This window comes from Pelophylax lessonae, assembly GCF_965119305.1.
Source record: "Pelophylax lessonae genome assembly, chromosome: 4".
Classification (NCBI taxonomy): domain Eukaryota; kingdom Metazoa; phylum Chordata; class Amphibia; order Anura; family Ranidae; genus Pelophylax; species Pelophylax lessonae.
Window position 1 is genome coordinate 666,349,041 of NC_138771.1, and position 15,517 is coordinate 666,364,557.

The 15,517-nt window shown below is 44.2% G+C and overlaps 1 protein-coding gene across 1 annotated transcript in view; it reads right to left on the minus strand.

The window, feature by feature from the left end:
- The window catches only part of LOC309554214 (E3 ubiquitin-protein ligase TRIM39-like), a gene marked incomplete at its 5' end in the record, with an annotated part of 188,106 nt that extends 172,972 nt beyond the window's left edge, over window positions 1–15,134 (minus strand). The window contains one exon of the mRNA XM_082255847.1: window positions 14,892–15,134. Within this exon, the coding sequence (XP_082111973.1) occupies window positions 14,892–15,134 (243 nt within the window). The remainder of the gene's footprint in view (window positions 1–14,891) is intronic.
- Window positions 15,135–15,517: the final 383 nt, after the last annotated feature.

The following is a 15,517-nucleotide window of genomic DNA, read 5'->3' on the forward strand; positions in this document are numbered from 1 at the left end:
GGACCATAAAAAAACCCAAGGGAGACCAGGACAAGGTGGTATATACATCCCACAAAGAGCACTGGTTCTATGAATCTCCCAGATGGAAACAAGCCTGATGGTTGCCAACCAAAATCTCTAAAGTATACTCCTAATGCATCAAGAGGAGGGTTCATCATGCAGGTATTACCCCATGGATGGAATTCCTGCCTGTGTTCAGCCCCACTTCTAAAACCCCCACCCCTTCCTCCTAGCAACAAGATGATGTCACCAACATGAGCTGTAGGTGATCAGTAGGGTTAAGGTCAGGGCTCTGTGCTCATCACCAAACTGGCCACACAATGTCTTTATGGAGCTGGCTTTGTACACAGGAGCACATTAATGGGGGAACAGAAAAGGGCCTTCATCAAACTGTTACCACAATGTTGGAAGAGCACAATTGTCTACAATGTTTTTAAATGTTGTGGAATCAACAGTACCCTTCATTGGAGACACCTGAACTCCATAATTTGGAGGGGATGCACTTTTATTGTTGTTACCTTCAGTTTCCTTCATGCTCAATGGTCTGCATAAATTAAAAAGAAGATATGGCAGAGGATACGGCAGTATAAAATTGTCCAGCACCAGGACAGTTTAATATGGGATAATAGGCCTAACCAGTTTATGCCTAACTTTTTTATTTTATCCATGGGGTCAGGGGGTGTAAGTGATTGATGCCATGTAAGAGAAGGCTTAGCTGAGGATTGAGGGGCTGGGGGGCTACTGCACACAGAAGGTTTTTTTACCTTCATGCATAGAATTCATGAAGGTAGAAACCTTCAGCCTTTATAACCACTTTAAGGACTCCTGACTAGTCCCATCCCAATACCTTTGGGTAAACCTGTGTCTCTCATACTAAAAGGGAACTTACTCACAGGGACCTAAATCTAGGATATGGTCTATCCCTACTCCACTGGCCATCAGGAAGATAACTAAGACTAGCATGCACTAGGGTCCAAAGTCCCGCATTGGAGTGCCCAGGTAAATTTCTAATCCCAAAATAGAAATACTGTCCAGTGAAACAGGCAATGAAGGAAGTAAGCAGCCAAGAGGCCTTTCACCAGTTCTGTCATCTTCAAGGCCCCTTTTTTTCCAGTGAGAGGTCTAGGAGGCCCACCTGTCCAGCCACTGAGGAAAAATAGCAATTCTGTAGCTTTGTCTAGAACAGCAAGTGCTGGAACTTGGGATCTGGATACAACACCCTCTGGAACCACAGGATCTGGATTCAGCATAGCAGACTGGATACAGCAGGTACACCGGGCTCTGTAGAGCCACAACACCACAGCATGTGATTCAACGGCAGTAGCAGTCTCTCTCTTAGGTAGCCAGTGCATGTCTCCTGTGTTCCTCCAGCTCAGCTCAGACTGCTCTCACAAGCTACACATCCTACACAAGCTACAACCTCCCTCAGCATTGGATGGAGATCATCTTCACTCTACTCCCCATGTAAGACAGATTGGTGCATGTCTGGCATTTCGCACTCTACTTCCTTACCCCACTTCCGGCCCCTGGGACTTGTAATCTTAAGCTGGGTACACACAGGCCGAATGTCAGGAGACAATGGCTGGTTCAAAAAAAAAAAACAGTCATCATTCAGCCCATACAGTATGTATGTCAGTCTGCCTGACAGAAGCTGATCATTTGGCTGGCTTCTGTCAGATGTGCATGCTGGAAAACCAGCATCCGACCAGCTCCCGATCAGCGTTCTCAGCCAATAGTTGGAAGCGCCGATCAGAGTGTTCTGGCGGGGGGACATCCCCCCATCAGAACACAACAGCTCAGCGGGGGAAATCGCTATACTAACCTCGCATGGTTAGCACAGCGGCTCTGACTGGAGCGGACAATTTTTTTTTGGGTTCAACCCATAGGGTTGAACGAAAAAATAAATAAATAGTGTGTACCCAACTTTATGCTCTCTGTCTTGATTTAAACTGCTCTCCTAAAGACTACATTCCCCATGAATATTTGCGCTCTGCTCAGTCTCCAACTCCATTGGGCAGAAATTCCTTACCTAGGCTGCTCTGCAGCCAAGCTAAGTTCTCCTAACACCATCCTTCTGTATATTCCATCCCTCTCTCACAGAAAGGAGACATCCCCTAACGGGCCAGGCTACCAACCTGTGCAAAGATAAGTAATCAGCGAAATAAATAAATATAGAAAGTGGCTTAGTGCTTCAACACAACTCTAAATAAATAAAAATGTGCAAATATAGCAAACAACTGTGCAAATATGCAATATACAGCAGCTATATCAAAAACTTTCTCACTGAAAAAGTATAATAGACAATAAATATGTAAGGATACAGCACTATATAAAAACTTCTTCAAATATTCAATAAAGTGACTTAGATAGGCGAGAAGTCCTCAAACCAGGTAGATCCAGGTGCCTCCAGGTAACTAGATGCCACTTGCTAAGCTGCTAGTCTCAGGGGCTCAGTTTACAAGAGGACATAAAAAAGAAACACAAGATCTAAGTGCTCACCGCAACATAACCCTTTATTAAAAATAAAATTATTGCACTCACATCAAATAGCACAATCAGGCTTGGATGTCCCCAAAAGCCCTTTTGAGGGCTGGTATTTGTGTAATTTTTTTTGTTCTGTGATATATATATATATATATATATTGTCCCCAAAAGCCCCTTTGAGGGCTGGTATTTGAGTATTTTTTTTAATATATATATATGTAGCATGTCCAGAACCAGAAAAAAAAGATCATATAGGTGTAAAAGGGGTTCCCACCATCCCTGCTCTACTGAAAAATTATCTTTTTTTCTGGTTCTGGACATGCTACAGAGCTGAAACTTCACAGGTACACTTTTTAGACCCACTAGACACTAAATCACACAAAAAGAGCCAATTATTGGAAAAAAAAAAAAAAAAAAAAAAAAACTTAACAAAAAAAAAAAATTCTTTGGATTTATTGTCTGGGGGGTCTAAAAAGTGTACCTGTGAAGTTTCAGCTCTGTAGCATGTCCAGAACCAGAAAAAAAAATAGAATCAGGGTTAGGGCTAGGGTTAGGGTTAGGGTCAGGGCTAAGGTTAGGGTTATTTTTAGTGCTTAGGGTTAGAGTTAGAGGGGTAGGGGTAGGGCTACTAACTCTAACCCTAAGTATCTCACCGTAACCCTAACCCTAGCCCCTAACACTAAACCTAACCCTAACCCTCTAACCATAACCCTAACCCTCTAACCTTAACCCTAACCCTCTAAGCCTAGCCATAAAAATAACCCTAACCCTAAACCTAGCCCTAACCCTAACCCTAACCCTAACCCTAACCCTAACCCGTATTTTTTTCTGGTTCCGGACATGCTACAGAGCTGAAACTTCACAGGTACACTTTTTAGACCCCCCAGATGCTAAATCCAAAGACATTTTTTATTTTTATTTTTTTTTTAATTTCTCCAATAATTGGCTCTCTATCAAAAAATTACAATTTTTAAGAACTTTTTTTTGTGTGATCCCTCTCCGGCATGCCACAGTCCAGGTGTTTGTCCCCTTGAAACAACTTTTCCATTACTATTGTGGCCAGAAAGAGTCCCTGTGGGTTTTAAAATTCGCCTGCCTATTAAAGTCTATGGCGGTTCGCAATGTTCGCCGGTTCGCGAACATTCGCCGATGTTCGCGTTCGCGAACAGCGAATTTTATGTTCGCGACATCACTAGCAATGACTACTGTTTCATGTATAGAAATGAATAACTCCATAACAAGTACTTTAGGTTGTGACACTCAGAGCAGATGTAAATATCATCAGTGCAAAGCCACCTTTCTGGGGTCTTCTGCTATAATGTGTTTATTGCAAGTAGGTCTCTCCCATAGTGTGCCTCCTAGGTGTCTTTCTCCAATTGTTAATTGTGTTAATTAAGACAACTATTGTTTCTGTCTGTCTGTCTGATCATCTCTTGCAGAGGCGATTGATATTGTGACAGTGTGTGGGTATGTTGAGTGCTGTGAGGAAGAAGCGGCAGGTAGGGGGCATAAGGCTTCAACAGTAGCAGCAATACTATAACAGCAGTGTACTAGAGGGATAAAATCAACTGAGTAAATTGGGGATAAAAACAAGTAGATAGCACAAGACTATATAAAAAGTGGCCAGGACATTGCTATAAATGGTGTGTGCACATAAATTAGTCCAAGAGTAAAAGTCCTTATGTAGTGTAGATCTCGGTATGAAGCTCTGTGGTTGATAGGCAGCCAGCTGTCAGAGTAAGAAGCAGCTCTCTGGGTATAAGGAGATAAAAGCAAACAGCGCCAAACTAAGTGCAGTATTAGATAAAAGAGGATCATGTTTAATAAAATATATACTCACAGAATAAAAGAGGTGTTAGGGCATGTATAACCCTGATTGCATCATCATTTGCCTGCTGCACACCTGACTATATCTATCACCTGATGGGATGCAGTCCTTGCCTATGCGTTCATCTCTGCTAGCAGTCTTCTGTTCTCCGTGTTTCTCCATGTATGATACGGCTTGGCTGACGACTCTCCTGGCTCTCGACCCCACATAGGCAGACGACCCCTCATCGGTAGACTATCCGCTTCAGGACTTGACCCCGGCTTGTTCCTGCTCTCACTTCCTCAATCTTGCTGTGCGTTTATTGTTGTTTGCTCCAATAAACTGCTTTATTTTACCTGCATTCCCATGTGGTTTGGTTTCCTGGCACCCTGACATTAACTTTGTGTTTATTGTTTCAATTATGCTATCTATCCATCTTGTTTTCAGTCATCCTCTTCTTTTTTTCTTCCATGTTTCCCAGCATCAGGGTATTTTCCATTCTTCTCATTAGGTGGCCAAAGTATTTGAGTTTCAGCTTCAGGATCTGTCCTTCCAGGGAATATTCAGGGTTGATTTCCTTCAGGATTGACTGGTTTGATCTTCTTGCCATTCAAGGGACTTTCAATAGTCTTCTCCGACTCCAACCGCATAGTTCAAATGCATCAATTCTTCGGCATTCAGCCTTCCTTATGGTCCAACTTTCACAGCCATAGGTTACTACTGGGAATACCATAGCTTTGACTATACAGCACTTTGTCGGTAGAGTGATGTGTCTGCTTTTTATAATGTTGTCTAGGTTTGCCATTGCTTTCCTCCCAAGGAGCAAGTCTCTCTTATGTTCATGGCTACAGTCACCGTCTTCCGTGATCTTGGAGCCTAGGAAGAAGAAAACTCTCACGGTTTCCATTTCTTCTCCTATTTGCCAAGGAGTAATGGGACTGTTTTTCATGCCTCAACAACTTTATTTCAGGCCTAGATTTTCTAAATACATATTTGTCCTCCCACTCAGCCATAAAAATATTTGCAAGGCTCAGCGCAAACTTGGCACCCTTCACCATGCCACTTTTCTGGCTGTAAAAAGTCTTGATACCAGTGGGACGGGAGACCCGGGTGGAGCAGTGGAAGGCAGTGGGAGGGGGGGGGGTGTCCCCTTCTTTTTCTTGTAATAACAACCGAGCAGCTGATTATCCGCATCAGTTGGCATCACAAGAACGCCTCATTTAAAGTCCCCTGGGCAAGTTTGTTTCTGTTTGTATAACAATTGCAATGGATGGCGTATACGATTCACGTACGAATATAGTCCCACTGCTGTCAATTTTTTGGATCTGGTCATTACCAGGAAAGGTTGTGGGTTTTCTACGATGACCTATTTTAAACTCACTGACAGAAATGGCTTTATTGCATTGGACAGTTGCCACCATTCCGAAAGGGCAGTTTCGGAGGATTCGAAGAAACTGCACAGATGATTCCGATTTTGAAAAACAAGCTCTTGTTCTAAAGCAAAGGTTTCTAGAAAATGGATACAGCCCCCAGAATCTGGATAAAGATATTGAAGAAGTAAGACCATTAAAACAAGGTGAATTGGTGGTACATAAAGAAAAAAAAGAACCCTTTTAAGGCTAAACAACCATTTGATTATGCGTTTGTCACCCAATTCCCTAGCAAATATAAGTGGCTGAATCACACCTTTAAAAAATATTGGGGAGCGCTAAAGGGAGATAAGGTCCTAGGGCTATTGCTTCCCGAAAGACCTAAAATGATATATAAAAGAGCTCCCAATCTGAAACATCTTGTAGCACCAAATCCTATTGAGAAGCCCTCCATCCCAAGGATGTTTCCGTATATGAAGGGTTTCTTTCCTTGCAGGAATTGTAGGATCTGCAAAGATTCCAACACAATTAAAACCAACAAATTTTCTTCATCCGTTACTGGCAAAAGTTAGGATATCCAACATTTCATCTCCTGCCACACTAAAGGTGTGGTTTACCTCCTACAGTGCAGTTGTAATCAACAATATGTGGGTAGGACCATACGCACTGGCTGTATACGGATAGAAGAACATTTGGCAAATATTGCCAAGGGATTCACAGGATATAATTTGTCCCAACATTTTGCCATTTGCCATCAAAAGAAACACAAAAATCTCCAAGTGATTGTGATAGAGAAATACATACCACATTGGAGGGGTATCAATTTGAAAAGAAAGATTTCCAGAGGGGAAACCTTCTGGATCTATGAGCTCAAAAGCTATCGTCCGTTGGGACACAACATAGAGTGGGATATTAATTCCCACATCAACAATAGTTGATCAACTCTTTATTTCATTTTATAAAATTTCACCAAATTTTATCAAATTAAATTTCTACAATGTGATTGTAACCTAATTCTAATAACCCGTTTAAGGAAAAAGTTTTAAAGGGATTTTAGCTTCATTTTCATATATTGTTTTAATTTATATGTGTAATTTTATCATCACCAAGTTTAATATGTTTTTAATCTTAATTTTAAGTTAATATATACAAAATGTGAAAATTTTAGACTCGCAGCTATGGTCACCATCCTGTCAGAGTGACACGGTGAAGAGGAAGTAGAAAAACATTCCTTCCGATGTCAACAGGAAGTGCCCTTGGTTTACAACAGGAAGTGACCTTGGTTTGCACTAACATCACTTCCTGTTTGTGCCCAAACATTGAACTTGTGAAAAAAAACAGCATAAACATTGGATATTTTAGTATTTTTATGGTCGTAATGCAGATGGTAATACATTTTTGTAATAAGAGAATGTCTTATAGCGATTTACACAAAAGACAATCCACTTCCGTTTTTTTCATTGCGGACACCGAAAGGACTGTGTTGGATAGATGTGTATTTAAAAGGCGGAATTGACGGTGCGGACATCCCTCCTGTCTCAGTAGAAGTCCGCTCGGAGGAAACGCGTCAGAGAGGAGGCGCGCCGTCACTAACTTCATCCGCGGTCCACACTGCAGGCGGCAACGGATCTACAGGGTTCCAGCAAGCTTATTATATCGTCTTAACTGTAAGTGCATATTTGAGTATCAGCAATAAAAGTTATAAGGATAATGCACTATTAGTCCCCCCTTGTTTATTTTTGCGAAATCACCTGTGAACACCTGGATGAATTTTCACTTCCAAGGGACAACAGGGAGCCGCAAGCTTGGGGGGGACGGTCATTACAATTGGGCTGAAAGATATCCAGAAGTGATCCATACACCTTAACTTTTATGTCATCTGGTAAGAGTCTTATCTACTCTCAAACCGGCCACGGGGTGGGCAGAGCTGGGCTATCTATATTACTGCACGCATCTTTTCGTTTGGAGATATATTGCACCTTATTTTTCACCCGTCTGGTAAGGGGAATACCTGCACTTTAAACAAGCACCTTGAAACACCTTTCCCTCATTTGTTTTCATTGAAATCACTTGTTTGGTATTGGGATCTCTTCATTCAAGGACTTATGTGAACTGTTGCACATATGGACCTTTTATGAATTTTATGGACTTTTATGTTTTAGATCTCATCCTATTTATTTATGATATTGGTGTCACTATTGTTTACATATTTATGTTTATAAGTTTCATAGAATTAGCGCACTACACATAAGTGACATCATACCTTACGCTTTCTTTCTGGAGCGTGCATTGCGTCGTGTCATTGATCAAGCCGTCGAGGAGCAGGAGCAAGAAGATCAGGAAGTCGCAATGTTGGATGAATTCCCAGGGGGTGCTACTCCATCTGAGACATATCAACAGCAGGAGTCTGAAGAGGAGTCAGAGGAGGAGTATGGTGCTGGGGGGGGGGGGGGGGGATGAGGAGGAGCAAGAAGAGCATGCTTTAAACCTTTCTGGGATCCCTGGTGTTATCCGTGGATGGGGGGAAGAGAACGAGGATGACATTATCCTGGATGATGAGCTGGAAGCAGGCCACTACACCGCTTCCAGTTTAGTGGGAATGGGGGCCTACATGCTGCAGTGTTTTAAGGGGGACCCCCGTATAAAAACGCATAAAGGCCAAGGACCAGTACTGGGTGGCAACGTACTTAGACCCCCGGTACAAACTCAAAATGGCGGAAATGTTACCACAATCACAGAGGGCGGTCAGAATGCAGCACTTGCAGGCCTTGCTGCGGGAAATGCTGCATTCTGCTTTTCCGTGCACTGGCAGAGGAATTTCCAGTCACAGAGAGACAGTTGCGGGTAGCAATCCAACAGCGCCTGCAAGAAGAGGGCGGTTGGAAGATGTTTTGATCACTTCAGATATGAGATCCTTCTTTCAGCCGAACCATCGACAGCTGTACTCCGGATCCAGCATGAGGGAACGCCTAGACCGTCAGGTGTCTGACTACATCGGGTTAATGGCCGATGTGGACGCTCTGAGGAGTGATGAACCCCTGGACTACTGGGTGGGCAGGCTTGACCTCTGACCAGAGCTTGCACAATTTGCAATGGAACTGTTGGCTTGCCCCCCGTCCAGTGTCCTGTCCAAAAGGACGTTCAGCGCAGCAGGTGGGATTGTGACCGATAAGCGCACTCGCCTAGCTCATGACAGTGTAGAGTCAACCTCACATTTATAAAAATGAATGAGGCATGGATCTCTGAGGAATTCAACACATGTGACCAGTAGACCATGTTTCATCGAAATTCCTCATGCCAGGCTACAAATATCCGAAAGACCGCCTTCCACCCTCAACAATTCCTGGTCCTTGGCTTAGCTACATACAGCGGCATAAAAGGCCTTTCATATCCATTGAATGGCAAATTTTTGGGGCCTTTCAGGGCCGACAATTATTTTTTTTTCTGTGAATGCCTAATGTACCTCTAGCCATTAAAAACGAGGTTCTTTGCTGTCAGTTCAAACCATGTGAGCTAATTTTTGGAGCCTATACAGGCCGACATTTACTTCTGTATACTGTGAACGCCTACTGTAGCTTTAGCCATCAAAAACAAAGTGCTTTGCTGTCAGTTAAACTCATGTGGGCTAGTTTTTGGGGCCAATACTGGCCTACACTTACTTCTGTATACTGTGAATGCCTAATGTACCTTCAGCCACAGAATACAACATTCTTAGCTGTCAGGTAAACCCATGTGGGCTCATTTTTGGGGCCAATACTTACTTCTTTATCCTGTGAATGCCTAATTTTTCAGACTGGAATTGAAAATCAATGGTTCTGTAAAGGTTCCTCCAAATTGTGGAATGGATGCGGACCCATTTTACAGATGTGTGAATGGACCCTATATGTATTAGACAATGTATTTACCGGCTGCTGTCAGTTCTGGCTGATTTATGAAAAAAAATATATATATTTTTTGCTCTAAAAAAAAAAAAAAAAAAAATTTAGGGCAACTTTTTGCAATACTTCTGTTATGACATTGTTCATGTGCTGGGACTATTTGTGCACAGCTAGTACGTCTTTTGTGGCTACAAATATGACCTAAAGGTTTCCCATTAAAGTCAATGGGGCCTGCCGCGAACTCGCAGTTCGCGGACTTTTGAGAAAATTTGCGGCTGACGTTCGCGAACCGCCCTGGCCGATGTTCGTCCATCACTAGTTAGGATAATTATAACAGATGATAGAGGTCTCTGAAGTAATCATAGATGAAAGCTGAAATGGATTGTCAGCTCTTCTGCCAAACAGTGCAAAAAAAAAAAAAGCCAAAAAAAAACAAACAGACATTGATCTGCATTTATATTTCTGGTTTATTACCAATTTTTATGTTATATCAAAGAAAGAGGTCATGAAGATGTGTATTTCCAGGACTGCCAACATTAACTGAAAAAGGAAAATGAGGAATACAAAACGGTCACCGTTTATTACCATGAAGGGAAACTTACTCTGTAAGAACAATCATAACAGAAAATTATTTAACATTTGATTCAAATTGGCACCATTTCCAGGGTAAAAACCTCTAAATCCTGGAACTGTCCCTGGAATCCAGACACACCTGGCAGTTATGATAGTGTCAGTTAATGAATGACATTTATTATATTTAAAGGGCAGCTACCATGAAAGAATCATGGGGGCTGCCATTGCTAAACTCTCCTTTTGAGAATGCTAGTTCCTTGGCTGTCATACTGATGCTTTGGCTCCTTCAGGGCCCTGATGCAAGAAACCTTGAAGGGCCCCCCTGACACCCCCCCCCCCACCCATCAGTCCCATGGCCCTTTCCTCTTGTCCCGCAGTCCTCCCCACTGGTCCTGGGGCCCTTTATTACAACCCCACAGCGAGTCTCTTTCACTTGTTCTGCAGTGGCCCCCTTCCTTCTATATTGGGCCCCCCCAGGGTGGTAGAAAGCAAGAGATATGTCACTAGCACACCAGGAAACCCCATACAAGGGTTCAAAGCAGTGGGAGAACTGCCAGGGTTGCAATGGTTGCATTTTAGACCGGGCCCTGATGTTCTACCACTCTGGTGGTCCCCAGCCTCCTCTTGCTGTCCTGCCCCTGCTAATAACAGCACTGGTCTGGCATCTGTCTACTTGACAATGGTGGCAGTCTTTTAAGACCCAGTGTTGGTGAATTATGGGGCTGATGGGTGCATGCAGGGGAAGGCTGGCACTTTTGGTTGTAGACTGCTGTTCTCCCAGCTGGTCACCTAGCAGTGGTAACACTGTATAACCTTCTCTGTTGACATGCTGATTGGGGTGTGATCCAGGTGATGCTCCCAGGCAGATCTAAGAAACACAATATTTATTAGAGTCAAGAGTACAATCGTATTGCCGGCAATGGCACCGTCCGGATTAGTGCGATGTCACCTTTGTGGCGCTGCGCCAATTCCCAGAAGTAGTTCCTGCACTACTTTTGACGACTTCGGCTAGCGATTTTAATAGACATCCGTGCAGGAACCTGCACAGATGTCTGTGAAATTGCCCGCAAAGTCGCACTGAAATCGTGTGACTCCAGCTGAACTTGCATGATTTCAAACTCGCCTCAGTGTGAATCTGGGCTTAACATTAGACCTGACCAGGAGCATCACCTGGATTGCATCTCAATCAACATATTGGGGAAGGCTCCACCGTTCCTAAGCAACCTGCAGGGAGCCCAACTGTCCACAACCAATTGTGCATGAGCCCATCAGCCCCATAAAGTAACCAGCACTGGGTCCTAATGTGCTGTGCTGCAGCCATGGAAACAGAGAACCAATGCTGTCAATAGCAGGGGCAGGACAGTAACCCTTGTTGTCTGGCCACTGGTAGTTCTGCCATTGGTCCACAGTGCGAGGATTCACCCATCCACCTGGAAAGTGTAGATGGGGGAGTTGGATCTTATTTTTTTTTTTTTTATTCAACTTAATAGTTGAAAAAAAAAAAATTAATGCATGGGCTGCCTAAGTGCTAAGGCCGGCGATAGACAGTTTAAATCTTGACCGGGTCAGCAGTAACTGGCTGAGATTTGAACCATGTATGGGCAGGCTGAATGTACCCACGTAGATCAATCGTTCAGCTTGGGTACAACCAGCCTGGTGAATTCTCTTCTGATTAAATTGCTAGCGGTGGCTACAGCTGCTAGCGACAATAACTGTTTGTTGGCAGGAGGGATTCCCCTGTCAGCACTGTCTGCGTTGATGGGTGAATCGTGCAAATTTCTTTCCTGCAACCTGTGGCTGCAAGAAAGAAATTTGCACCACCTATAGCCAGCCTAACGAACTGAATGATTGTGAAGGTCTTGGAAGAGCAGAGGGAAGGGAGACAGATGGGGGAAAGAACAGAGGGAGATAGGGACAGTTCATTGACCAGTGTACTGTAGTGCTCACTCACCCACGGGCAGACCAACCGAGGCTGGATGCTCAGGCATCCTTGACACAGCCAAGGAAAGGAAGCTGTAGCTGCTGATTTTCATATTTCCCGCCCACATATCCCCTCTCTTTCAGCTACAGCTGCCCGCTGGGGATAGTGTGGGTGGGACGGCCAGACACAGGAAGAACAGGAACGGGAGGAGAAGCTATATTCTTCTCTGCTCTTCCATCCATGAGGAGAGTGAGAAGGGGTGGGTGTGCTTGCTGGGCTGTGCAAGGGCTCTTTCACACGGGCGGTCCGCTTGTCCGCAAATCATCCCATCCGTTTACGGATGATTTGCGGACATAATGTAAGTCTATGGCATTGCGGATGTCAGCGGAATACCATCCGCTGACATCAGATTTTCTTCCTGTCAGTTCTGTTCCGTTTTTTGGAATGGAACAGAACCCTATTTTTGTTCCGTTCAAAAAACGGAAAGGAAGGAAAATCGGATGTCAGCGGTGTCATCCGCTGACATCCGCAATCCCCATAGACTTACATTAGGTCCGCAAATCAACAGCAAACGGATGGGATGATATGCAGACACACTGAGCGGATGACAGAAATGTCATCCGCTCTGTGGAAAAAAGGACCGCAGCGGAGCTCACACAAGGACCGCCCGTGTGAAAGAGCCCTAAGAGTGTCAGACACTTGGGCTCAACTGCAGCGACCAGTCTCTGAAGTTATAGGCAGATTCTCCTGTCCTACGGATGGGAGACATCAGTCTTTTTTTTTTTTTTTTTCAAACTGCCACTGAGATGATGGGAGGCTTTGGGCCCCCCACAGTGGTGGAACTCCAGGGCCCGGTCTCAAGTCCGGCTTTTGCAACCCTGGTAGTTCCACCACTGACTCCAATAATGTCTCTGTGACCCAGAACGAGTATAAAGATAAGGAATTCTGACCACTTGTCTGATTCTTATTTACAGCATGCTTGTTCCAGGTCAGAGACTTAACTGGCATTAATCCCCAAAAATCAGGAACACAAAGACTGCTGTGTTAAGGTCAGCAACAGAAGCATCATATCAGTCTTTTTTTTATTTGGTCTTTAGTACCCCTTTAAAGTTCTTACATTAGACACACAACCAGGTAACTAGCATTTTGAGAAGGATCCTGGCAATTACAGCATGCAGCTTGGGTTCACGCCTGAGGTCCGGTGCTTCCTTGTTCACTGGTTCAGGTACGAATCAGGTCCGAATTTTTGCCTGAATTCACACCTGAAGCGGACCCAAAGATGCACAGGATCATTTTTGTAGTGCAGACTGCGGCCACCCTGGATCGGTGTGAACCAGCTCCATTGAGAGCCGGTCACACTCGCCTGTCATGTGAATTGTATGCGGAGAAATCCGCATCCAATTCGCAAATGTGTGAACCGGGCCTCACATTTCTCCCTGAACTCCCCACTTCCTCCAATCATTGGCTGATCAATGAACCAATCCCACCGCCTGTCCTTGTGATGTCTGGGCAGAGTTCTCACATCTTAAGGTTCTCTCGATGGATCCTGAGACAACCATCCCAGAGGCCTAACCCAGCATGGAGGGGCTCAACGAAGGTGGTGGTGAAGGTGTGGAGGTGTCGGATTGGGTCACACAGATCATAAAAGGAGATCCGCCCGGCCTCATAATCCAGATATATCCTGACTCTGTTACTGGAGAGATTGGCAGATAAATGGGTCTCTTTACCAATTATGTATCACCCAATACCCTTTACCATTCCAATCCAAACCCCAGGACTTCTTGTTAAATCCAATCTCTGACTCTTCTCCGCTCCGGTCTATACTGGGGTAACACATCCCAACTCTCCATTCATCTGACCCCCCGACATCCACATCCCAGTAATGTCTCCCCGAGGAGAAACTCTGACTGCTCATCACCTGATAATCCTTAAATCTCTTTGATGTTAATGGATAATTCTGGTTTATCTTTGACAAGGATACAGTTTTCCTGTCATCGGCTATATGTAGCTTGTTATGAGCGGTTTTTACATCCAGTAATATGTCTGCAGCTTTCTGTTTATAGAAGTCTACATTTACCTCTGTTATTATATAAGATAATGTGTGTAATGTGTGTGATATCCCAGCAACATCCAGACCCCCTCCATCATGGAGGAGTTCCTCATGTCTCTCTCTGTCCTCATTATCTCCATCCTCAGTGTCACACAAGTCACCTGTGTCTGATTCCTGTAAGACAGTCAGTGGATCCGTCATGTTACACAGCTCCTCAATGTCCACCATCTTCCTGGACAGCTCCTCCTTCTTTATTTCCAGATCCCGGATGGAGATGGAGATCCGCTCTGCCCGCCCGGAGATCTCCCTCAGGACTCTCTTCTCCAGGTCTTCCAGACGTCTCCTGAGATCTCTAAACAGGACAGTGACTCTCTCGGTGTCACCAGCTGCTTCTTCTTCTACTTTCCTCTTGTGTTCCTGCAGACTCTGGACTCTTTCCTCCGTCTCCTCTCTCTTTGTCAGAAGTTTCTGCAGAACATTCCTCAGAATCTCCTTCTTTTTCTCAGAAGCCTCATCCAACATGTCCACCTGGTGTCCCCAATGATTTCCAGCCAAACTGCAGGACACACAGATACAGGTCTCATCCTCAGTGCAGTAATACTTCAAAACTTCCTTATGGACGGAGCATTTCCTGCTCTCCATGGATAAGGTGGGGTCACATGGGGTCACAGATGTGTTCTGGGGACGTTTTGTGGACTCTCAGGTGTTTATCACACAAAGAAACCTCACAGTGTAGACAGGATCTAACAGCAGGTACAGGAGAGTCCACACAGTGAATACAGAAGACCCCGGACTCCTCCTGATCTTGCTGAACAGACAGGAAATGCACCACTATGTTATGTAGCGTTATGTTTCTGTGCAGTGCAGGACGACTCCTGAACCTTTTTCTACATACAGGACAGAAGTAATCTCCAGACCCCACCTGTGTATCCAGCACACGAGCAATACAGACCCAGCAGAAGTTGTGTCCACATTTCAGCATTACAGGATTGGTATAAATGTTCAGACAGACGGAACATTCCAGCTCAGCTCTCAGATCAGCAGACGCCATCGCTGACAGCAGAAGAGAAATGAAAATCTCCAATATTCTCAAAGATTCTCTCTAGAATGTTACATGGGCCTTTCAACGTTGCTGTAAATAAAAAAAAAACAAAAACAAACAAACATTTCATGGTTGGCTGTTCTTACGGGACACAAATAACATAAACATGACATTTCTTTCCATTGCAAAGTGTCCAATCATTGATCTTTTTTTTTTTTGTCCTCCATGTTTTACCGACTCATCACTGTACTATGCAGTTGCCTGGTCAGTTTGGGGGAACCTGTCTCTTGGTCATTCAGATCAACCGGTAAACCTCCATTCCACCCTTCCCAGTATCACATTGTAAGAACGGGTTCATCTTTAATACTGATTACTTGTTTGAGAACAGGTTC